Source organism: Symphodus melops (genome assembly GCF_947650265.1).
Source record: "Symphodus melops genome assembly, chromosome: 1".
Lineage (NCBI taxonomy): Eukaryota > Metazoa > Chordata > Actinopteri > Labriformes > Labridae > Symphodus > Symphodus melops.
The window spans coordinates 25,600,054-25,626,425 of NC_136691.1; the positions used below are offsets into that span (position 1 = coordinate 25,600,054).

Genomic DNA, 26,372 nt, shown 5'->3' on the forward strand with positions numbered 1-26,372 from the left:
GAAGATCATGTGTTACTCTAACTAGTCTCAGTGCTATGGTAAGCTCTAAATCCAGACTGACACTCCTCTAACAGGCTGTTGTTGTGGGGAGAGTCTCAGACACATGAAGAGAGACAGACAGCTCTGTATTCAGTGATTTTTATTTTAAAAGACGATCACTACATCTGATGTAATGACACTGTGAGCAGCGTACTGAGCATGTGCAGAGTGTGACACGGGCAGGCAGGAGCATATGGAGTGTCTTCATCCTCCTCCTCCTCCCGTGTGTGTTTTTTTACATTCAACCTTATAAACATGTTTTTAGTGTTGCAGTCGAGCATGCCTTTTTTTACACCTCTGTTTTTTTAACTGTTGACATGTTTTCACGAGCTTTGGAAAAACTTGTCCTGCTGAAGCTTCACTTTGTGATCAGACAGTGTGTGTATGAGAAAAAGAGTGTGTGTGTGTGTGTGTGTGTGTGTGTGTGTGTGTTCACAGAGTGGAGTGTGTTCATATACACTGAGAGTGTAACATTCAGGTGTGTGAGAAACAGAGAAATATCTCAGTACAATCGAGTTACCTTTATGGTCATGTGATGTCACGTTGTGTCCAACAATCAGTCAGCCAACATGGCCGACAGTCAATGGTGTACTTCCACTGATGGCCACCAGGTGCTGTCTGTCAGAACGCTCCAGGTAAAACATTCATGTGATGACCTTTAAACTTTTAACAGGACGTTTTTTTATCTTCAGCTTCATGAGGGAGAAAGCACATCTGCAGAGGAAGAACATTTGATTGACAGGTGTATCAGCCAATCAGGCGTCCATCCAGCCTCCCTAAAGTTTGTTGATGTGAGAACTTTCTGTGTTTGTTTGTTTGAGTCAGTGGAGATAGTGAGGTGACAGCACAGGTGGTCAATAAATGTTCACCGTGACATCCCACCGTCTGATGACCTCACAGTGACATCACACCGTCTGATGACCTCACAGTGACATCACCTCCTGGTCCCTCTCTGTTCAGATTGAATCGTTCCTCCTTTATGGCTTTTCTTTCTTTAAAAACAACACGAGCATCTTCATCCTCTCTCGCTGATGGACGACACACGAGGACAACGAGCCCTGAGACATCATTTTAACGAGGTCACATGATGTCACACGTGGTCATGTGACACAGGTATCACCATGCACAGACAACATGAGGTGTGTTGAACAACATTGACATTAAAAGTTTCATTATGAAGCATAAACAAACACAGACATGAAGAGTTAACATCACGCTTCTTTTCAGCTCCTTTAAGGTTTTTTTTTTTTTCAGAGTGACGTAGATCTCGACCTCTGACCTTTTCACTCGTCTCTTTGGCGTACAGTAAATGTTCAACATTATCTTTGAATAACCTTTTCTTTTTTTTCTGCATCATTGGCATTCATTCATCCTCCAGCAGAGTGAGTCTGAATTTTCCTGACTGACAGCAAACGTCTCTTTTTTATCAAACAACTCAGGTCCAGTTGAATGAAACACGGTCATCTTTTTTTCACCAGTCATGATTCTGTGATCCACCACCGATCCATCCTAACCCCCCTAACCCTGGTCCTCACTGACTGACCCTGACCCCCGGACCTTGGTCCTCACTGACTGACCCTGACCCCTGACCGAACCCTTAACCCTGGTCCTCACTGACTGACCCTGACCCCCGGACCTTGGTCCTCACTGACTGACCCTGACCCCTGACCGAACCCTTAACCCTGGTCCTCACTGACTGACCCTGACCCCCGGACCTTGGTCCTCACTGACTGACCCTGACCCCTGACCGAACCCTTAACCCTGGTCCTCACTGACTGACCCTGACCCCCGGACCTTGGTCCTCACTGACTGACCCTGACCCCTGACCGAACCCTTAACCCTGGTCCTCACTGACTGACCCTGATCCCCGGACCCGAACCCTGGTCCTTACTGACTGACCCTGACCCCTGGACCCGAACCCTTAACCCTGGTCCTCACTGACTGACCCTGACCCCCAGACCCGAACCCTGGTCCTTACTGACTGACCCTGACCCCCGGACCCAAACCCTTAACCCTGGTCCTCACTGACTGATCCTGACCCCCGGACCCGAACCCTTAACCCTGGTCCTTACTGACTGACCCTGACCCCCGGACCCAAACCCTTAACCCTGGTCCTCACTGACTGATCCTGACCCCCGGACCCGAACCCTTAACCCTGGTCCTTACTGACTGACCCTGACCCCCGGACCCTTAACCCTGGTCCTCACTGACCCACCCTAACCTTCACACCTACAGAAAGAGAAACTCATCAAAGAATAAAACAAAGTCCAGCTCTGTTTGTGTGTCATCTGCTGAGGTTGTTCTCACAGAGGCAGAAGTTACACCATAAATGGAAGCGGCACATAAATCTGCTCTGAGCTCATCTGTGAGAAAAGAATCCAGTTACCACTAAGTCTCACTTCTGGTTTTTCTCTGTCAGTGTTGAAAGAGACAATCCAGCAGCTTCATGTTCGACGTAAGAAGCATGAAAAAGAAATGATTGATCCATGATCGGACACTAAATGTAAGTCGTTACACTGTGTTACCTGTCCGGGGTTCATTAGATAAACATGGAGCTATAATGTAGCCTCTTATTGAACTAAAGAGTAAAGATAGTGTATGTGTTACGGTTCAGCAGCTAGGTCACTGATTGGTTCATCCTGTGTTATAATAGTATAATAGTGAATAAGTGAGGGAGAGGTCAGAACAGAGACGATCTGAGGCTGTCACGAGTCACATCATGTGTGACATGATTCAAACAGAGAGACGACCGTGCACACACACTGAGACCTGAGTTGTTTTCATCTTCACCTCTGTTTCTGCATGTGAATAAAGCACAGTGAAAGTGTGATGTCACAGTTTAAAGCGCACCAGGTTTGTCATGAATAAGAGACATAAGGCACTGATGGCTGAGTTTCAACGCTCTGTCTGTCTATGGGTCCGTCTTAATCTGCAGCGCCGCGCTTCCAAGCTTTAGCTCGCTCTCAGACTCTTTGATCTCCAAGTTAAATCCGTTCTGAGCTTTACACGCTTCCACGAACAGCGGGAAATCAGACAAGCTCGTGTTGCACTCCTTGTCCTCTGTGTCGTCGTCCCCGTCATCCTTCCTCTTTCCTTCGTCGGCGGACAGCGTGCTGCAGTCAAAGACAGGCGTCCCGCAGCTGTAGGCCTCGCTGTGCGGCCGGCGGCTCTCATCCGGGATGTTCTTCTTCAGATCTCGGTTCCGACTGCGTTTGGTGAGTTTGGTGACGGAGCCTAGCCGGTTGAAGATGTTGTCCTCGGACGTGGTCTTGTGGTCAGAGCTGCGATCGCAGTGCTCCGCCCCTCGCAGGCGGAGGTTGTTGAGCTTGGTGTCGATGCTCTCCTGGGAGGAGGTCTTGTAGTTGTTGGTGTCCAGGCTGTTGAACATGGCGCGGCGCTCTGGGGACAACATGTCCAGCGAGACAGCGCGCTGGTCCAGTCCCAGCTGGCGTCGCTCCATGCTGCGGATGGTGGCGGCACGCTGAAGCTTGTCGTGGACTTCCACGCTCATCCGACGCCGCGTCTCCCTGAACTCTGCTCGAACGTTAGCTTTCCACTCTGCAGCGTGAGCTTTAATCTCTCCAACCTGACAGGAACAGAACATCAACACGAGAACGGATTTAAAACATGGATACAGATGAAAACAAAATGATTCAATTAAATACACCTGCTAAATTTACTTTAGACTGAAGATCACATTTCTAGACTTCTGTAACTTAAAGCGCATTTATCCTGCAGGTCACACACACACATTCACACACTGATGGTAGAGGCTGCTGCAGAGTGAAGAGTCCATCAGCTAGTCATAGATAAGATGTGTTGTCACAGATATGAGGTCAATCTCTAAGGGCCAGATTTACTAAAGGTTTGCGTGTATTAAAACGTGTGCAAACTTGATTCCACCAGCAAAACATGTACTAACAGCGTGCAGTGAGGATTGCGTCTTTATATGAGCAAAACAACACGTACAGTTCATTTAGTACGTTTGTCTTAATGAATATGTAAAACGAGGCGTTTCTGCCTCAGAGTGTAAAATACTGGGAGGAGAAAATGTAAAGAAGTTCAGTTAGTACACACAATGTGATTTACCAAGCCAGGTAAAGACTGCTGTGGTTGTGACGGTGTCTGAATTTAACACCTTTGAAAAGAACTAATCCAAGAGCCCCAGTGTTACACACTGCAGGCTGCAGGTAGGAGGAGACATAGGCTCAATAAAAGACGTGTTCACATGTTTAAATGACAGAAACATAAATGGGATGCATTTATTTTGTATCTTTCCTCAATAATAGTTCAAAAGAAACGCCATGATTAAACTGTGAACATTCACAGCGTCTGCATTCTAAAGAATTTACACATTGACATGATGTCGGCCTATTTCCCTTTTCTCTCCAACATTACATTTTAAACTGGGCATTTCATTTTCTCTGGTTACGTGTCTCTGGTGCGCTCCGGAGCGCGCTTGTCTCTTCACTCTACAGCCCCCCCCCCCTGCTGCTGCGCTGTGGGACGCTTGAACGGGGGGCTCACCATGCTTGTACCCCCAACTTCAGTACCTGTCGCCATGAGAATTACGTCTGATCAGACACAGAGCTGACCAGCTTCTGGTGCGCAACCATGGCATGAGTGGCACACCACAGAGGACCGTGTTTAATACCGAAGTTTTCTTATAAGCCACTTTTTCCTTTTGTTATATTCACATTTATCTGATATTACTTGAAAATACTGGACGTTCATTTGCCTCTAACTATCTAGAGGCTATAACTATCTATCTATTTTGTGCCTTATATGAGCACGCACTGTCGTACTCTTTAATGGAGAGTAAATCAGGCCCTGTGTGGAGATGTTAAGGAGTGTGTGTGCGTCTTCCTTCTTCACGTTGTTATTTGTTGGTGTGTTTGAGATCATCAGCTGAGGTTCAGTTTATTCAAATGAAGAATCAATCTGAATATTAAGACCATCACATGATTTCTGAATCGTCTCTTTCATCAGTGGCTCCTCCTCTTCCTCACTACATACCTCCTCCTTCGTCTTTTTGGACAGAACCCTCAGCCAGTCTCCGATCATGTTCAGCACCGCGGCAAAGTACACCAGACCCCCCAGGATCCAGAACCAGACCAGAGGACGGTACCACTGCCTGTACTCGATACGACGGTCCCCCCCTGAGAGGAAGAGGAGGACATCTTCATCATCTTCAAAACCCCTCCTTCATCATCCTTTATCACCGCACTCATCTTCATCACCACACTCACCTTCATCATCAAACTCATCTTTATCATCACTATCATCTTCATTACCACACTCATCTTCATCACCACCCTCATCTTCATCACCACACTCATCTTCATCACCACCCTCGTCTTCATCACCACCCTCATCTTCATCATCACACTCATTTTCATCACCACACTCATCTTCATCACCACCACACTCATCTTCATTATCATATTCCTCTTCATCACCACACTCCTCTTCATCACCACACTCCTCTTCATCATCACACTCATCTTCATCACTCCTCTTCCTCACCCCCTCATCTTTAGACATTTGATATTAATAATGTATAATGATCACCTGCCACATAGTCTCCAATCCCGACGGTGGTCAGTGTGATGACCACGAAGTACGTGGACTCGAGCGCCGACCAGCCCTCGATGTGTTTGAAGATCACTGCAGGGATGGTGACGAAGAGGATGCAGCCCGCCAGGATGAAGAGCAGGGTGGAGGCCACACGGATCTTAGTCTGACTGATCTGGTTGTGTTTATTCTGCGACAAACACACACACACACACACACACACACAATATGGAGCTGTTAGTAGCCATAAAAGGTTCCTTGAGCGATGTCCTGCACCACCTCTGATCACCACAGGATGGCAGCACAGGAGTCCCCTCAGAACATCTGATCCTGTGGATCATATCAGCATGTTTTATGAGTACAAAACTTGAACAAGCTCATGTTTTTATTTCAAACTAAACGCTTAAAAATGTGACTGATAGGAATCTATGTTACATGATAAAAGACCTGAGTTCATATTCTCAAAGTGGTGGAAGTGATCAGGAGGAACGGGTCGTAGTTGATACTGGGTCTACTATCTCTATGGTCAGGCCATTAACCTGCCTGGCACTCAGGGACGATCTCACATTACCAAGGTGACCTGGGAACAGGCCAACATGACAGGTCTGTGTCAAAGTCACCAGCCATGGCATCTGGTAGGCCAGCATACAGGATCCATAACCGAACAGAACCTGGAGAACCTGCTTCAGAGGGACTGTGAAAGTTTAGAACCTCAAGATTAGAGGCAAAAACTGCTGGAGATATTTGCTGACATCTTGACTGCCAAGGATGAGGAGTGCACACACAATGTCATGGTGCTTTGCAGAAGCTGCAGGATGTCTTCCATGCTATCCGTCAAGCTGGCTTACGACTCAACCTGAAGAAATGTCAAGCATTAGGGCGGAAGAAAGTGTCCTCTGATCCTAGAGAAGGTGGCTGCTGTGAAGGACTTAGATGTGCCAAAAGGCTTCATGGAGTTACACATCTTCCTGAACTGGCCTAACATTACAAGGACTGCCAACCTTGCCAGCCCGACGCATGCTGACACAGAACAGCAAGTTTAATAGTGGACTGAAGACTGTGGGACTTTAAGTATTGGAGTCATTTGACTTACACAGACCCAAAACAACCATTAATTGTTGTTTACAGGCGGCTGTGGCTCAGATGGTTGGAGGGTTCGATCCCCGGCTCCTGTCATGTCCGATGTCTCCGTGGACAGGACGCTTAAACCTGAATTGTTCCAGCTGCTTCGTCAGTGGAGTGTGAATGTGTACGAATGGGATTATTTACTTCTGATGGTATCACTACATAACAACCACTGTCCACACTGTCTCCATCTCAAGTGCAGAGTGTGTGAGTGTGTTAGGAACAGCTGATTGAGTGTGTGTGCTGCTGTTGATTTGAGTGATAATTGTGAATTCCCCTCTGTGCCAGAGGTTTAGGACATTAAGCACTGGGTACATGGGACAGCTTACCATCCAGGTGGGGACTATGTGGCCTCCCAGCTACTCAGTATTTTAGTTCAGCCAACTGGAATTGTGGGTAAAGGATCCATGCACCTAATGTTCCTATAATGTAATGAAGTTGTTTTGTTGAAATTCTGCATTATGTTTCATTAGAGTTCAGCAGTTATCACCAACGTGGCCAGTTTGAACCACGAGTGTGTTTCAGGTGCACTGGACGATGTAGGCGGTCGAGACTGTTGTGAAAGTAAACAAAGCCACAGACACAATCTGTATTCAAACTGTGTCTAATGAACACACTACACACTACAATATACCACATCAGTTATAGTTTATAGTCATTGATCAGTACATAGAGAGTTTCATGAATATTTTATGACAGATCATAAACCAATGAATAATAAAGCATTATGAATTAGCTCTAAACCAATGTATAAATATGATAAGATGTCATGAAGCTGATAAATCATTAGAAGACCTCTGTGACTCACTCTGAACATTTTCTCCACCTTCGCAATGCTTTTCACAAAAATGGTTCCCAGCTGATCGCCAACGCCCGCCAGCAGGAAGCCAAACAGAGGAATACCAAATATGGCATACAGGATGCAGAAGATCTTCCCCCCCTCAGTGCTTGGTGCAATGTTTCCATAACCTGAGAAGAGGAGAAGGAGGAAGACGAGGAGGGCAGAGAAGGGTGGAAGAGAAAAGAAGAGGAGGGTCAGGCAGAAGGAAGAAGGGAGGGAGAAGGAGGAGAAAAGAAGTAAAAAAATGGAGAAGGAGGAGTAGAAAAGAAAGGAGGAGGAGGAGGGTGAATAGGAGGAAGGAAGTAGAAAAGAAGAGGAAAGGAAGACAAGGAGATGACGAGAAGGAGGGGAGGACAGGGAGGAAAGCTAAAGTTTGACGTGATTTTTTTCTTTATGTTATCTTCTTTGAACCAACAGCTAATCAGAAAGAACTGAGCTGATGAAAAAAGGACGTGTTGTTCTTTGAGTGAGCATTTTAAATGGAACATATATTTCTATTTCTGCACAGGTTATGTACATTTCTTTATATAAGCATCATTTTAATTGCACAGGTTTAATTTAATATTTGTTCATTCTTATTCATATTGATGGCTCTCTAAATCATGTTTCAGGGTATTATATATGTGAGGGAGGGGGGACAGGGGTTTATTCTAACTAATGTCTTGTGTCTTGCATGTCTTCTTTGTCTGTATCTAGATGTGTTGATAAAACAGAACATTCGATAAAAACAATAACAATTCTGTCTTCATAAAGTGACTAACAAAATAACTGAAGAAACTATCCACACACTCGCAGATTCTCCAGAAGGACAGTTTCACGAGTTTAAAGTGCACACACACACACAGCGAATGTTGTCCTGAATGAACCTCCATACCTATGGTGGTGATGACCGTCCCAGCGAAGAAGAAGGAGCTTCCCAGGTCCCAGTGACTCGAGTTATACGACGTGTCACCGATAGGACTGACACCGGCATTCACAGCGTCCACAGAGTGCTGACGGAAGAAAGAGAAAAAGAACCTGTTTGTGTTAGCTGTTCAAAATGTGTGGACTAAACCTCCATTTAAAGAAAAACTAACAAGACATCACGATCACACACTTCACTATATAACACTTCACTATATAACACTTCACTATATAACACTTCACTGTATAAAACTTCACTATATAACACTTCTCTATATAACACTTCACTATATAACACTTCACTATATAACACTTCTCTATATAACACTTCACTGTATAACACTTCACTATATAACACTTCACTATATAACACTTCACTATATAACACTTCACTGTATAACACTTCACTATATAACACTTCTCTATATAACACTTCACTATATAACACTTCACTATATAACACTTCTCTATATAACACTTCACTATATAACACTTCACTATATAACACTTCTCTATATAACACTTCACTGTATAACACTTCACTATATAACACTTCACTATATAACACTTCACTATATAACACTTCACTGTATAACACTTCACTATATAACACTTCTCTATATAACACTTCACTATATAACACTTCACTATATAACACTTCACTATATAACACTTCTCTATATAACACTTCACTATATAACACTTCACTATATAACACTTCTCTATATAACACTTCTCTATCACATTTTCGATTTTTGAACCCTGCAGTCACAGTAGCACGTAGGTGAAAAAGTTCATTTCCAACCCCAGTGTGTGTGTTTTTCTGTGTTTGTGTGTGTGAGTGTGTGCATGTGTGTGTGTGATGGCAGATGGCGCCTCAGTATATCGTGGCACATGCTGGGTGTGATGGCTGGCTGAGTGGCTGAAGGTCAAGCACACAAGGTTAGGACTGAAACTGATCACACACAGACTTCCTGTCTCTCGTTTGATCTCTTTATCTTAAAGTTCTTCCCTTAATGTCGTAAACATACACAAAACTAAAATTACACCTCTCGTGTATAATGCAAGATTTAGTTTGATCCCTTTTTATTTACTGCCACTATTGAAACTAAAAACACAAACAGGTAGCTAAGGGCTCTTTAAGTGTAACTGCTCTCACAGATGGTCTCAGTGAAGGACACTGATGGATGGCACACAACTTTTTTCCTCACACCTACTGAAAGGCACTTGACCTTCCCTTTGAATCACATGAAGTGGTGTCCAAGCAGGGGTTCAGGCCAGTGGCTTCCTCAATTTCCAGACATCCCAAGAAGTATTCTTTAACTTCTGGCTTGGATATGAATGCCACACTGTGCAGTACGACTGACATCTGTTCTTTATGATTTGCCTAAAATGGGGCCCCTGATGGACACATGCATGTGTGTTCTGCTTGTAGGGAGGGGCGTCGCAGAGTTCATCCATGTATGTATCAATTATACATCATCTCCAAAAGCTAATCTCGATCAGACAATGGAAAAGTTGTCCACGCCTTCATCGTCTCTAGACTGGATAATGGCAACTCACTCCTGACTCCTCCTCACTCACTCTTTCCTGAAATCCTTCTGATCCTTCTCTCTCCATTCCAACAAATACAGAACACACAACCTCCCAGTTGTAACTTCCTTTCAGCTGCTTCCTGTTGGTTTTGGAACTGATTTAAAGGTTTGAAAGATCACTTTTAAAGCACATATATCCAGGCCGGAGCCTTAACTCCTCAGCTGGAGTCCCCAGATCTTCAGAAGGGGTTCATATCTTCAGGTGGACCATCAGCTCCACAGGTAAGATGTCTGATCATTGCTGCTCTGGATATTTTGTTGTTGTTTGGGTTTCTCTGTGTTTCTGGATATTTCTGTGTTTTGGTGGTACTTCTCATTTTGGTGCTGTTTGGGTACAGCGTTACTCTGGATGTTTTGTGTTCTTTGGTTTCTTCTGTTGTTCTGGTTATTTTTGTGTTTGACTTCTTCTGTGTTTGGGTTCTTATATTGTACAAACAAGTCTAAGAGCCAAAGAGATTACAAGGTTTATTGGTGCTTTCATGAAAAAACTAAAGGAATCTTATTTAGTCATAATTTGTCTTCAGTCTCATTTTAGTCAAATAAATTGTGAGAGAATCGTATCATGAATCCTATTTGGGAGTTTAGTGAATCAACTATTAATTATCTTTCATCCATTTGCTGCCGCCTATCCGAGGCCGGGTCGTGGGGGCAGCAGTCTAAGCAGGAATACCCAGACTTCCCTCACCCCAGACACCTCCTCCAGCTCTTCAGGTGGGACCCCGAGGTGTTCCCAAGCCAGCCGAGAGACATAGTCTCTCCAGCGTGTCCTGGGTCTACCCCGAGGCCACCTCCCATTAATTATCTGTAAGAGCCAAATTGGAGTCTGACTCATTGGAAATCTGACAATCATTTCTATAAGTCTGTTATCTGAACTCCAAGACGGCCTGTAAACAACAACAAGATGAAGTCAAGTATGATTTTAAATCACAGTTTTTTGGAGGTGACGGTTTGCTTGTTACAAAGGATGTTTTTAAGAAAGATTCCTGATGTGACATGTGCCCTTGTTTTTGTTGCTTGTGTTTGGAAATGCAATGAGGTGTGAGTTGTGCGTATAGAGCCTGCATTACAGAGCTGTTAGTAACCAAGCTCACTCTGCAGCTCTGGATTTCTGTGTGAAGGTGTCCACCTCAAAATGTGAGCTGGCTCAGAGCCAGGGAAGCTTTCTCCCTGCATTAAGTTGTCCATTATCATCCTGGGTTTCAGCTGGACTCCATTACACCCAGACCAAACAGCTGGAGTCCATTACACCCAGACCAAACAGCTGGACTCCATTACATCCAGACCAAACAGCTGGACTCCATTACACCCAGACCAAACAGCTGGACCCCATTACATCCAGACCAAACAGCTGGAGTCCATTACACCCAGACCAAACAGCTGGACCCCATTACATCCAGACCAAACAGCTGGAGTCCATTACATCCAGACCAAACAGCTGGACTCCATTACATCCAGACCAAACAGCTGGAGTCCATTACATCCAGACCAAACAGCTGGAGTCCATTACACCCAGACCAAACAGCTGGAGTCCATTACACCCAGACCAAACAGCTGGACTCCATTACATCCAGACCAAACAGCTGGAGTCCATTACATCCAGACCAAACAGCTGGAGTCCATTACACCCAGACCAAACAGCTGGAGTCCATTACACCCAGACCAAACAGCTGGACTCCATTACATCCAGACCAAACAGCTGGAGTCCATTACATCCAGACCAAACAGCTGGAGTCCATTACATCCAGACCAAACAGCTGGAGTCCATTACACCCAGACCAAACAGCTGGAGTCCATTACACCCAGACCAAACAGCTGGAGTCCATTACACCCAGACCAAACAGCTGGAGTCCATTACACCCAGACCAAACAGCTGGAGTCCATTACATCCAGACCAAACAGCTGGACTCCATTACACCCAGACCAAACAGCTGGACTCCATTACACCCAGACCAAACAGCTGGAGTCCATTACACCCAGACCAAACAGCTGGACTCCATTACACCCAGACCAAACAGCTGGAGTCCATTACATCCAGACCAAACAGCTGGAGTCCATTACACCCAGACCAAACAGCTGGAGTCCATTACACCCAGACCAAACAGCTGGACTCCATTACATCCAGACCAAACAGCTGGAGTCCATTACATCCATCCTGATCCGAAGACTGATCTGCATAAACCCCCCCTCTCGATCAGAATGAAATTTCTTTCCGAATGAGTCTGATCGGATCAGTCTCTTCTGATTGACGTTTACAAAACATCCTGCGCCTGTCTCATTCCAGGTTCAGGTTAAGTTTTCATCAGAACATTCTTCACACAGCATGGGAGCTAGGAGGTGTTACAGTGTTATTGACGTTTATGTTTCAACTCTGTGCTGAGCAATAAAAACAGCTGGCTGCTCCTTAAAAACATCTGGAAAGACACCCAATGATCCTGAGCACTAAAAACAGCTGGCTTCTACTCAAAAACATCTGGAACAAGGATCAACAATAACCCTTCTGTTGATTTGACTAAAAATACATTTAAACTCCTCAGAAGAACTTTTCTTTCAGCTTATTCAATGACTTTCAAGGATGTATGAAGGCTGTGTGAGAGTGTGTGTGTGTGTGTGTGTGTGTGTGTGTGTGTGTGTGTGTGTGTGTGTGTGTGTGTGTGTGTATGTATGTGTGTGTGTGTGTGTGTGTGTGTGTGTGTCTGATCGATATGGAGCTCAGGTTTCAGTGGTCCCGATCCCGGGCTGAGCATGGCGTCTCACCTTGATGAGAGCTTCCAGTTCGTCGGGGGACACACACGGGTGTTTGTGGAGGAAGGCGGCCTTCTCCGCCGTGATGGTGATCTTCTGGTTGTTTTCAAATGGCTGCTCCAGCGCACGGAACACCAGCCCCCCTCCCATCAGGTACAGCACTACCACCACAAACACAGCCAGCACCGTCTTCAACTTCATCATGGCGAAGGGCACGGAGCCATCCGCCACCGCCTCCATGCTGGCCACCACGCTAGTGGGGCGCGTGGAGACAGAGAGCCGCGGCACGGCACAGCCCATCGGGTTCTGCATGGTGGCCACGCTGGCCTGGACCAGACTGGACTGAAGCATGCCCGACTGGACTTTCTTTGGGGGGACCATGTTGGTCTGGACCGCCACTGAAACAGGAGAGACAGACAGTCAGAGAGAGGGACAGACAGACAGACAGAGGGACAGTCAGATAGAGGGACAGTCAGATAAAGGGACAGTCAGACAGACAGTCAGACAGGCAGACAGACAGACAGACAGACAGACAGACAGACAGACAGACAGACAGACAGACAGACAGACAGACAGACAGACAGACAGACAGAAGGACGGACGTTGGAGAGGAGGTGTCCTGTTGTAGACGAAGCAGAGTGGTCTGTGAACAGAAGGACTCTGATCATATTTCAGTACACAGTGACAGCGGAGCCTCCACCTGCTACTTCATCACTCTGTGACCACAGCTGCTCCACCTGATGCTGTCTTTAATCTCTACTTCACCTCTGTCCTTGAACGTGTTGTGTTTAATGCTCCACCTATGTCACTGCCTCACCGCAGCCGGCCCAAGGTGAATAGGAATGATTCTTTTTCTGTAATGTGCTTGGTGCAGGAAGTCCTTTGTATAGTGTTAACTTGAAGAAATGTACGTCTTGCACATTTGGATAAAGTGTAAGACACTTGTGTGTTTCAAAATAGGAAAAGGACTTGATTTAATATATTTCTTTTCTAGTCTTCTGACTACTGAACACACTTTTTACATTGAGGGTCACAACAACACATCACCACACTGATGGTAGAGGCTGCTGCAGAGTAAAGAGTCCATCAGTATTAACTCATCCATTCATACACATTCACTTTAAACGGCGGTTGCTAACGAGTAGCTAACTGAAACTACAGTGGTTGTCATGGAGACGTTAAACGTCATCATGCCAGGAACTCTCTCCCTAATCCTCCTCCTCCGTTTTTCAGTGCTCTTGTAAATATTAGGTTAATAAACAACTTATTAAGCTAATGTTTAGCTATCTTGTCAAATCCAATGATTAGATCGATGAAGCATAACGGTCGTGACGTCATTACAAACTGACCACGGTGTAGTTAGCTTGTAGCATAGCATTAGCTTTTTACTTCTCTTGGCTGCATTAACTCTTCAAACTTCATATAAATGATGTTCATCTGTAAAGATTATCCAGCTGAACAAAACAACAACGCGTCAGAAACGTGTGTTTGACACAGAGATTGTTTACTGCAATGATCCAAAATCCAATGCAAAAATCCCATAGGCGAATTTTCGTAGGAACCACCGGCGCCATTTTTTCGGGTACAAAAATACGTCATTACTATACCAGTCTATTATGTAAAGAGTAAAAGTTGTCACGGAGTGGCAGGCATTATACAGGGGAAGGTACCAACATGCGGTAAACAAAGATTTATTTAACAAAAAGCAAACTCAAAATCAAAAGGCAAAAACACAAATCAAAAACTTACTCAAAACTAAATCCAGAAAGGCAGGGAACAAACGACAGGCACCGACAGACTCCAACTACTCAAGACAAACTGACTACCAGAGACAAAGACAACTACCATAGACTACCATAGACGAAGAACCAACAGGGGACTGAGGAAAAACACAGAGGCTAAATAGACATGGGGTAGCCAGACGCAGGTGAGACTAAACAGACAGGTGAGGAACATCAGGGTAATCAGACAGAAGAGAAACAAGGAACAAAGAACACAAGACCAGAACACTGAGGACAAATATAAAGTAAAACCTGACAATGAAAAGACATGAACTAAAACAAAATATTACAAAATCAAACAGGAAACACTTAAAACAAGACTAGGAAACATTAAACACCAAACTAAGAACCTGAAAACACAAGCAACAGGAAAACAAGCCTACAGACAACAGAGAAGGACACAAGGATACAGGGAAACACACCAAGGACTAAAGTAAACCACACTAGGAATCACACATACACAGAAGACGAGGGAAAGAATGAAAACTAAAACAAGATTAATTGAACGTGTGGTGAACATGTTGTGAACGTGTGGTGAACATGTTGTGAACGTGTGGTCACGTATTGAACGTGTGGTGAACATGTTGTGAGCGTGTGGTCAAAGTGTTGTGAACGTGTGGTGAACATGTTGTGAACGTGTGGTGAACATGTTGTGAACGTGTGATGAACATGTTGTGAACGTGTGGTGAACATGTTGTGAACGTGTGATGAACATGTTGTGAACGTGTGGTGAACATGTTGTGAACGTGTGGTGAACATGTTGTGAACGTGTGGTCACGTATTGAACGTGTGGTGAACATGTTGTGAGCGTGTGGTCAAAGTGTTGTGAACGTGTGGTGAACATGTTGTGAACGTGTGGTGAACATGTTGTGAACGTGTGATGAACATGTTGTGAACGTGTGGTGAACATGTTGTGAACGTGTGGTGAACATGTTGTGAACGTGTGGTGAACATGTTGTGAACGTGTGATGAACATGTTGTGAACGTGTGGTGAACATGTTGTGAACGTGTGATGAACATGTTGTGAACGTGTGGTGAACATGTTGTGGACGTGTGGTGAACATGTTGTGAACATGTATGAACGTGTGGTGAACATGTTGTGGACGTGTGGTGAACATGTTGTGAACGTGTGGTCACGTATTGAACGTGTGATGAACATGTTGTGAACGTGTGGTGAACATGTTGTGAACGTGTGGTGAACATGTTGTGAACGTGTGGTGAACATGTTGTGAGCGTGTGATGAACATGTTGTGAACGTGTGGTGAACATGTTGTGAGCGTGTGATGAACATGTTGTGAACGTGTGGTGAACATCTTGTGAGCGTGTGATGAACATGTTGTGAACGTGTGGTGAACATGTTGTGAGCGTGTGGTGAACATGTATGAACGTGTGGTCACGTATTGAACGTGTGGTGAACATGTTGTGAGCGTGTGGTGAACATGTTGTGAACGTGTGATGAACATGTTGTGAACGTGTGGTGAACATGTTGTGAACGTGTGGTGAACATGTTGTGAACGTGTGGTGAACGTGTTGTGAACGTGTGGTGAACATGTTGTGGACGTGTGGTGAACAAGTTGCGAACGTGTGGTGAACGTGTGGTGAACATGTTGTGAACGTGTGATGAACATGTTGTGAACGTGTGGTGAACATGTTGTGAACGTGTGGTGAACGTGTTGTGAATGTGTGATGAACATGTTGTGAACGTGTGGTGAACATGTTGTGAACGTGTGATGAACATGTTGTGAACGTGTGGTGAACATGTTGTGAACGTGTGGTGAACATGTTGTGGACGTGTGGTGAACATGTTGTGAACATGTTGTGCACGTGTGGTGAACATGTTGTGAACGTGTGGTGAACATGTATGAACGTGTGGTGAACATGTTGTGGACGTGTGGTGAACATGTATGAACGTGTGGTGAACATGTTGTGAACGTGTGGTCACGTATTGAACGTGTGATGAACATGTTGTGAACTTGTGGTGAACATGTTGTGAACGTGTGGTAAACATGTTGTGAACGTGTGGTGAACATGTTGTGAGCGTGTGGTGAACATGTTGTGAACGTGTGGTGAACATGTTGTGAGCGTGTGATGAACATGTTGTGAACGTGTGATGAACATGTTGTGAACGTGTGGTGAACATCTTGTGAGCGTGTGATGAACATGTTGTGAACGTGTGGTGAACATGTTGTGAGCGTGTGGTGAACATGTATGAACGTGTGGTCACGTATTGAACGTGTGGTGAACATGTTGTGAGCGTGTGGTGAACATGTTGTGAACGTGTGGTGAACATGTTGTGAACGTGTGATGAAAATGTTGTGAACGTGTGATGAACATGTATGAACGTGTGGTGAACATGTTGTGGACGTGTTGTGAACATGTTGTGAACGTGTGGTGAACATGTTGTGAACGTGTGGTGAACATGTTGTGAACGTGTGGTGAACGTGTGGTGAACATGTTGTGAACATGTTGTGAACGTGTGGTGAACATGTTGTGAGCGTGTGGTGAACATGTTGTGAACGTGTGGTGAACATGTTGTGAACATGTTGTGAACGTGTGGTGAACATGTTGTGAGCGTGTGGTGAACGTGTGGTGAACATGTTGTGAACGTGTGGTGAACATGTTGTGAGCGTGTGGTGAACATGTATGAGCGTGTGGTGAACGTGTGGTGAACATGTTGTGAACGTGTGGTGAACGTGTGGTCACGTATTGAACGTGTGGTGAACATGTGGTGAACATGTTGTGAGCGTGTGGTGAACGTGTGGTGAACATGTTGTGAGCGTGTGGTGAACATGTATGAACGTGTGGTCACGTATTGAACGTGTGGTGAACATGTTGTGAACGTGTGGTGAACATGTTGTGAACGTGTGGTGAACATGTTGTGAACGTGTGATGAACATGTTGTGAACGTGTGGTGAACATGTTGTGAACGTGTGGTGAACGTGTTGTGGACGTGTGGTGAACATGTTGTGAACGTGTGGTGAACATGTTGTGAGCGTGTGGTGAACATGTTGTGAACGTGTTGTGAACGTGTGGTGAACATATTGTGAGCGTGTGGTGAACATGTTGTGAACGTGTGGTGAACGTGTGGTGAACATGTTGTGAACGTGTGATGAACATGTTGTGAACGTGTGATGAACGTGTTGTGAACGTGTGGTGAACGTGTGGTGAACATGTTGTGAGCGTGTGGTGAACGTGTGGTGAACATGTTGTGAACGTGTGGTGAACATGTTGTGAACGTGTGGTGAACATGTTGTGAACGTGTGGTGAACATGTTGTGAACGTGTGGTGAACGTGTTGTGAACGTGTGGTGAACATGTTGCGGACGTGTGGTGAACATGTTGCGAACGTGTGGTGAACATGTTGTGAACGTGTGATGAACATGTTGTGGACGTGTGGTGAACATGTTGTGAACATGTTGTGAACATGTGGTGAACGTGTTTTGAACGTGTGGTGAACATGTTGTGGACGTGTGGTGAACATGTTGTGAACATGTATGAACGTGTGGTCACGTATTGAACGTGTGGTGAACATGTTGTGAGCGTGTGGTGAACATGTTGTGAACGTGTGGTGAACATGTGGTGAACGTGTGGTGAACGTGTGGTGAACATGTTGTGAGCGTGTGGTGAACATGTTGTGAACGTGTGGTGAACGTGTGGTGAACATGTTGTGAACGTGTGGTGAACATGTTGTGAACATGTGGTGAACGTGTGCTGAACGTGTGGTGAACATGTTGTGAGCGTGTGGTGAATGTGTGGTGAACATGTTGTGAACGTGTGATGAACATGTTGTGAACGTGTGGTGAACGTGTTGTGAGCGTGTGGTGAACATGTTGTGAGCGTGTGGTGAACATGTTGTGAACGTGTGATGAACATGTTGTGAACGTGTGGTGAACGTGTGGTGAACATGTTGTGAGCGTGTGGTGAACATGTGGTGAACATGTTGTGAGCGTGTGGTGAACATGTTGTGAACGTGTGGTGAACATGTTGTGAACGTGTGATGAACATGTTGTGAACGTGTGATGAACATGTTGTGAACGTGTGGTGAACATGTTGTGAAGGTGTGATGAACATGTTGTGAACGTGTGGTGAACGTGTTGTGAACGTGTGGTGAACGTGTGGTGAACATGTTGTGAACATGTTGTGAACGTGTGGTGAACGTGTTGTGAACGTGTGGTGAACGTGTGGTGAACATGTTGTGAACATGTTGTGAACGTGTGGTGAACATGTTGTGAACGTGTGGTGAACGTGTGGTGAACGTGTGGTGAACATGTTGTGAACGTGTTGTGAACGTGTGGTGAACATGTTGTGAGCGTGTGGTGAACATGTTGTGAACGTGTGGTGAACATGTATGAACGTGTGGTGAACGTGTGGTGAACATGTTGTGAACATGTTGTGAACGTGTTGTGAACGTGTGGTGAACATGTTGTGAACATGTTGTGAACGTGTTGTGAACGTGTGGTGAACGTGTGGTGAACATGTTGTGAACATGTTGTGAACGTGTGGTGAACATGTTGTGAGCGTGTGGTGAACATGTTGTGAGCGTGTGGTGAACATGTATGAACGTGTGGTGAACGTGTGGTGAACATGTTGTGAACGTGTGGTCACGTATTGAACGTGTGGTCAAAGTGTTGTGAACGTGTGGTGAACATGTTGTGAACATGTATGAACGTGTGGTCACGTATTGAACGTGTGGTGAACATGTTGTGAGCGTGTGGTGAACATGTTGTGAACGTGTGGTGAACATGTGGTGAACGTGTGGTGAACGTGTGGTGAACATGTTGTGAGCGTGTGGTGAACATGTTGTGAACGTGTGGTGAACGTGTGGTGAACATGTTGTGAACGTGTGGTGAACATGTTGTGAACATGTGGTGAACGTGTGCTGAACGTGTGGTGAACATGTTGTGAGCGTGTGGTGAATGTGTGGTGAACATGTTGTGAACGTGTGATGAACATGTTGTGAACGTGTGGTGAACGTGTTGTGAGCGTGTGGTGAACATGTTGTGAGCGTGTGGTGAACATGTTGTGAACGTGTGATGAACATGTTGTGAACGTGTGGTGAACGTGTGGTGAACATGTTGTGAGCGTGTGGTGAACATGTGGTGAACATGTTGTGAGCGTGTGGTGAACATGTTGTGAACGTGTGGTGAACATGTTGTGAACGTGTGATGAACATGTTGTGAACGTGTGATGAACATGTTGTGAACGTGTGGTGAACATGTTGTGAAGGTGTGATGAACATGTTGTGAACATGTTGTGAACGTGTGGTGAACGTGTTGTGAACGTGTGGTGAACGTGTGGTGAACATGTTGTGAACATGTTGTGAACGTGTGGTGAACATGTTGTGAACGTGTGGTGAACGTGTGGTGAACGTGTGGTGAACATGTTGTGAACGTGTTGTGAACGTGTGGTGAACATGTTGTGAGCGTGTGGTGAACATGTTGTGAACGTGTGGTGAACATGTATGAACGTGTGTTGAACGTGTGGTGAACATGTTGTGAACATGTTGTGAACGTGTTGTGAACGTGTGGTGAACATGTTGTGAACATGTTGTGAACGTGTTGTGAACGTGTGGTGAACGTGTGGTGAACATGTTGTGAACATGTTGTGAACGTGTGGTGAACATGTTGTGAGCGTGTGGTGAACATGTTGTGAACGTGTGGTGAACATGTTGTGAACATGTTGTGAACGTGTGGTGAACATGTTGTGAGCGTGTGGTGAACGTGTGGTGAACATGTTGTGAACATGTTGTGAACGTGTGGTGAACATGTTGTGAGCGTGTGGTGAACATGTATGAACGTGTGGTGAACGTGTGGTGAACATGTTGTGAACGTGTGGTGAACATGTTGTGAACGTGTGATGAACATGTTGTGAACGTGTGGTGAACATGTTGTGGACGTGTGGTGAACATGTTGTGAACATGTATGAACGTGTGGTGAACATGTTGTGGACGTGTGGTGAACATGTTGTGAACATGTTGTGAGCGTGTGGTGAACGTGTGGTGAACATGTTGTGAGCGTGTGGTCAAAGTGTTGTGAACGTGTGGTGAACATGTTGTGAACGTGTGGTGAACATGTTGTGAACGTGTGGTGAACATGTTGTGAGCGTGTGATGAACATGTTGTGAACGTGTGGTGAACATCTTGTGAGCGTGTGATGAACATGTTGTGAACGTGTGGTGAACATGTTGTGAGCGTGTGGTGAACATGTATGAACGTGTGGTCACGTATTGAACGTGTGGTGAACATGTTGTGAGCGTGTGGTGAACATGTTGTGAACGTGTGATGAACATGTTGTGAACGTGTGGTGAACATGTTGTGAACGTGTGGTGAACGTGTTGTGAATGTGTGATGAACATGTTGTGAACGTGTGGTGAACATGTTGTGGACGTGTGGTGAACATGTTGTGGACGTGTGGTGAACATGTGAACATGTTGTGAACGTGTGGTGAACATGTTGTGAACGTGTGGTCACGTATTGAACGTGTGGTGAACATGTTGTGAGCGTGTGGTGAACGTGTGGTGAACATGTTGTGAACGTGTGGTGAACATGTGAACGTGTGGTGAACATGTTGTGAACGTGTGGTGAACATGTTGTGAACATGTTGTGAGCGTGTGGTGAACGTGTGGTGAACATGTTGTGAACGTGTGGTCACGTATTGAACGTGTGATGAACATGTTGTGAACTTGTGGTGAACATGTTGTGAACGTGTGGTAAACATGTTGTGAACGTGTGGTGAACATGTTGTGAGCGTGTGGTGAACATGTTGTGAACGTGTGGTGAACATGTTGTGAGCGTGTGATGAACATGTTGTGAACGTGTGATGAACATGTTGTGAACGTGTGGTGAACATCTTGTGAGCGTGTGATGAACATGTTGTGAACGTGTGGTGAACATGTTGTGAGCGTGTGGTGAACATGTATGAACGTGTGGTCACGTATTGAACGTGTGGTGAACATGTTGTGAGCGTGTGGTGAACATGTTGTGAACGTGTGGTGAACATGTTGTGAACGTGTGATGAAAATGTTGTGAACGTGTGATGAACATGTATGAACGTGTGGTGAACATGTTGTGGACGTGTGGTGAACATGTTGTGAACGTGTGGTGAACATGTTGTGAACGTGTGATGAACATGTTGTGAACGTGTGGTGAACATGTTGTGAACGTGTGGTGAACGTGTTGTGGACGTGTGGTGAACATGTTGTGAACGTGTGGTGAACATGTTGTGAGCGTGTGGTGAACATGTTGTGAACGTGTTGTGAACGTGTGGTGAACATGTATGAACGTGTGGTGAACGTGTGGTGAACATGTTGTGAACATGTTGTGAACGTGCTGTGAACGTGTGGTGAACATGTTGTGAACGTGTGGTGAACATGTTGTGAGCGTGTGGTGAACATGTTGTGAACGTGTGGTGAACATGTTGTGAACGTGTGGTGAACATGTTGTGAGCGTGTGGTGAACGTGTGGTGAACATGTTGTGAACATATTGTGAACGTGTGGTGAACATGTTGTGAGCGTGTGGTGAACATGTATGAACGTGTGGTGAACGTGTGGTGAACATGTTGTGAACGTGTGGTGAACATGTTGTGAGCGTGTGGTGAACATGTTGTGAACGTGTGGTGAACATGTTGTGAACGTGTGGTGAACATGTTGTGAACGTGTGGTGAACGTGTGGTGAACATGTATGAACGTGTGGTGAACGTGTGGTGAACATGTTTTGAACATGTTGTGAACATGTTGTGAGCGTGTGGTGAACATGTTGTGAACATGTTGTGAGCATGTAGTGAACATGTGGTGAACATGTGGTGAACATGTTGTGAGCATGTAGTGAACATGTGGTGAACATGTGGTGAACATGTTGTGAGCATGTGGTGAACATTGTTGTTGATGCTCTTTAGATGCTGTTGGTGCATACAGCTTTGTTTACAGTTGCTGTTTACATTTTGCTGTGAACAATACTGATAATGATAATCTCTCCATCACCATGATCATTATCATCATTATTATTATTATCACTGATGATGTCCTGTTTCTAATGAGTCATTTCTCACGCACACAGGCACACACGTTCACACACAAAAAAACAGAAAAAAGACAGAAACAAACGATCATAACTTTCTCAGGTAAAAATCAAAACAAGAAACAGATCTTCGTCGAATGACTAATGAATGTGATGAACAAACCTCACATGAATTTCAAGTGCGTGCGTGTGTGCGCGCGTGTGTTAGAGTGTGTGTTTGTGTGTGTGTGTGTGTGTGTGTGTGTGTGCGTGTGCGTGTGCGTGTGCGTGTGTCTGAACGGACCAGAGCTGCGGACTCACTGCTGCAGTAAACTCAGAAACACTCACCTGGTGGGGGGTTCACGGTCCCTGGTTTTCTCGGATTTTCAGTGGGAAACTTCATCTTGACTCAGCCTCGGTTCTGGCTCTGTTTGTGGGAAAAGGGTGTGACAGAACCTCTGAGCACGACGTTCACCGGGAGAGGAGGGAAGGCAGCGAGCAGGAAAAACACATCATCCGCAGAGGGAGGCTCTTCTCCGGTCAGGACTCACACCCTCCGCCCGCTGCAGTTCCGTCTCACCGAGTGCGGGAATGACCGCGGGAACGCGCAGCGGGAGACGAAGCTCCATTGAAGAATTTAACGTTCACATCGTGACGGATGTTTTGTCTCTCATGATCACCGTCAGGATGCAGCAAACCTCTGCAGGATCCACCCGACGCGGATAGTGATGCTGCTGAGTCCGTCTGCCTCCACGCTGCGTCGCACCAGCGTGTCTGCGACTGCGCACTATGACACACGACGTCAGCTCACAGAGGGAAAAAACACATTAAAAATAAGATTACATCAGGAGTGATTCAGTTTGATGAGGAGGAGAGAAAGGAGAGGAGAAGAAAAGAGAGAAGAGGAGAGGACAAGAGAGGAGAGAAGGAAGGAGGAGAGGACAGAGAGAGGTATTGGTTTTCAAAATCCCTCTAATAAACCATGCAAAACCTACTGTGCAATAACAAACACCTCAAATCAGAAAAAACAACAACAGAGAAGACAACTTCAATTAGCCCCACGGAACATAGAACCCCCCCCCCCCCCCCCCCCCCCCCCCCCACACACACACACACACACACACACACAGCGAAAATTATTAAATTAAATGTCAACATGTTGTCTGTCATCTTTAGGCATGTTCCACTCTAAGCTTGTAGTTTTTAACAAGGCCTCCAGAACTGACAGCGGCGCCACACTGCCCACGCCCTGAGCACGATTCTTACGCGCCAACTTGGCAGAACCAGATAAGAAGTTCATCAGCGTGTGCTCACTAAAGACCGCTTTATTCAGACTTTCCGCTTTTCAACGGGCATCTTGTACAGGGACATCCAGCTGCCAAAAAACTCGGCCCACCTCGACTCTTTGAGGACAAAGAGTTCAGGTTCAAGACCTTCACGCAGACGTGGTAGAGTGGTTTCCTCCCCAGCTCCTTAAAAGTGTCCAGCTGAGGGGTTGTGAAAGACAGCAGCTGGCCCCTCCTTCCTGCCACTCCCCCACTGCTGGGGTGATGAGCAGACACGGGAAGCTGTACTCCCCCTTTTCTGTACATTGGTCCCACAGCGTTCGGTCCGCTGCAAACAGTCTCAGGCTTTGTGGCAGGGCGGCACAGACTTCCTTCACCACCCTGTTGATGAGCCTGACAGAGGTGATGTTGCTCCTCGCTCTCTGATTGTCCACAGATGTAACTGTCATGTTCATGAGATGGCCCAGTTTGGTGCAGCCAGCTTGTCTGAGGCTGGCACGTATACTCCTGACTCGGCAGAAAGTTATTAAAAAACAACAATCAATATTGGTCAATATTGAATGTTGTGAATTAGTCTAGAGTTGAGATTCTGAGAAATATAAATCCTGTGTAGTCTGGCTGCACTCGTCTTGTTGTTAGCCCTCACCCATGAGCACTGTCTGGATTGTGGATGTTTAAACCTCTAATTGTCTATCATGTTTAAATGTGAGATGACATTATGAAGGCTTTGAGATGACTGAGGGTGGGGCTCCTCCCCTGTCCGGTTTATAGTAAAATCCAGAGTACAGTTAAAATCCCCACTAATAATTAATTGGTCCTGGTGATAATTGATCAGCTCGTTTTTCAACAAGGCATAGAAACTCACTCTTGCTGGTCCTTCATTTGGGGCAAAAACCTTAACAAAAGAAAACACAGAACCTTCTATCTCAGCTTTAACCACCAGCAGTCGACCCTTCACCACTTCAGAAGATGACAGAACTGTTGCGTTTGCAGTCGGTCTAAACAGAACAGCTACTCCTGCACTGAGACTGGTGCCATGGCTCAGGGTATGTGAGCCCTCCCTCCATAACCCCCAGTCTACCTCATCTGATGGATTAGTGTGAGTCTCTTGCAGAAAAAGCACATTTAACTTTTTTTTGAGTCGCTACTAAGGCTCTTTTCTGTCTGTCCCTCCCACCATTAATATTCACAGACCCTATTTTAAGGTTCTGCATTGAAAGATGAGAGAAGATTAGCAGGCACAAAGAAACAATCAAAGGACAGTGAAGAGAGGAAAAGGGAAAGGAAGTGGTACATGATCACTTTACTTTTCTGGTTTTTCTAACATGTCTGACAGTTTTATTTCTCCTTGTGGTTTTCATGTGCTCAAAGAACATCCTTGAGTGTCATCACCATCCTTACAAGGGACAGGCCAAACTTTTTTTCTAACCCAAGAGATCAAAACCAACCAGTCTTTTCAGTATAATCACAGGTTTGATGATTTTTTTCAGTGTTACTAAAGTAATCGCTCACTTGTGCAGATTTATTAAAGGTAATGTCAAGAAATTTATTAATGTCATCTAAAGAATAGAGATCATCTTTATTCCTGTGACTTTCACACACTGATATGGTATTTGACTCTGAATAGTCCATCTCCTCTCCTTCACATGATGCCTGGCTATTAAGCACTTCACTTTCACTGATGTTGTTGTCTACACCTGCAGAGCTTGTAGATGCTGCTGCCTCTGCAGACTGAGAGCTAGCAGGGTTTTCTGCCTCTGTAGACTGAGAGCTAGCAGGGTTTTCTGCCTCTGCAGACTGAGAGCTAGCAGGGTTTTCTGCTTCTGCAGACGAGAGCTAGCAGGGTTTTCTGCCTCTGCAGACTGAGAGCTAGCAGGGTTTTCTGCCTCTGCAGACTGAGAGCTAGCAGGGTTTTCTGCCTCTGCAGACTGAGAGCTAGCAGGGTTTTCTGCTTCTGCAGACTGAGAGCTAGCAGGGTTTTCTGCCTCTGCAGACTGAGAGCTAGCAGGGTTTTCTGCTTCTGCAGACTGAGAGCTAGCAGGGTTTTCTGCCTCTGCAGACTGAGAGCTAGCAGGGTTTTCTGCCTCTGTAGACTGAGAGCTAGCAGGGTTTTCTGCCTCTGCAGACTGAGAGCTAGCAGGGTTTTCTGCCTCTGCAGACTGAGAGCTAGCAGGGTTTTCTGCCTCTGCAGACTGAGAGCTAGCAGGGTTTTCTGCTTCTGCAGACTGAGAGCTAGCAGGGTTTTCTGCCTCTGCAGACTGAGAGCTAGCAGGGTTTTCTGCCTCTGCAGACTAAGAGCTAGCAGGGTTTTCTGCTTCTGCAGACTGAGAGCTAGCAGGGTTTTCTGCCTCTGCAGACTGAGAGCTAGCAGGGTTTTCTGCCTCTGCAGACTGAGAGCTAGCAGGGTTTTCTGCTTCTGCAGACTGAGAGCTAGCAGGGTTTTCTGCCTCTGCAGACTGAGAGCTAGCAGGGTTTTCTGCCTCTGCAGACTGA

At 45.6% G+C, this 26,372-nt stretch overlaps 1 protein-coding gene across 9 annotated transcripts; it reads right to left on the reverse strand.

Annotated features, from left to right (window-relative positions):
- Nucleotides 1-1,023: 1,023 nt before the first annotated feature.
- Nucleotides 1,024-23,612, reverse strand: kcnk10a (potassium channel, subfamily K, member 10a). Of its 9 annotated transcripts, none has more exons than XM_079371646.1 (10): nt 22,942-23,612; nt 12,832-13,217; nt 8,454-8,571; nt 7,547-7,707; nt 5,611-5,803; nt 5,056-5,198; nt 2,000-3,625; nt 1,872-1,919; nt 1,714-1,833; nt 1,611-1,675 (listed from the first exon to the last, which is right to left on the reverse strand). In XM_079371646.1, the coding sequence occupies exons 1-7, from the start codon at nt 22,994-22,996 to the stop codon at nt 2,951-2,953; spliced, it is 1,731 nt and encodes a 576-aa protein (XP_079227772.1). In that variant the 5' UTR covers nt 22,997-23,612; the 3' UTR covers nt 1,611-1,675; nt 1,714-1,833; nt 1,872-1,919; nt 2,000-2,950. The 9 variants fall into 9 exon arrangements, with proteins under 9 accessions (XP_079227774.1, XP_079227770.1, XP_079227769.1 ...); XM_079371647.1 differs by having other exon boundaries at nt 1,953-3,625; XM_079371643.1 differs by having other exon boundaries at nt 1,604-1,675; nt 1,872-3,625.
- Between the last annotated feature and the right edge of the window lie 2,760 nt (nt 23,613-26,372).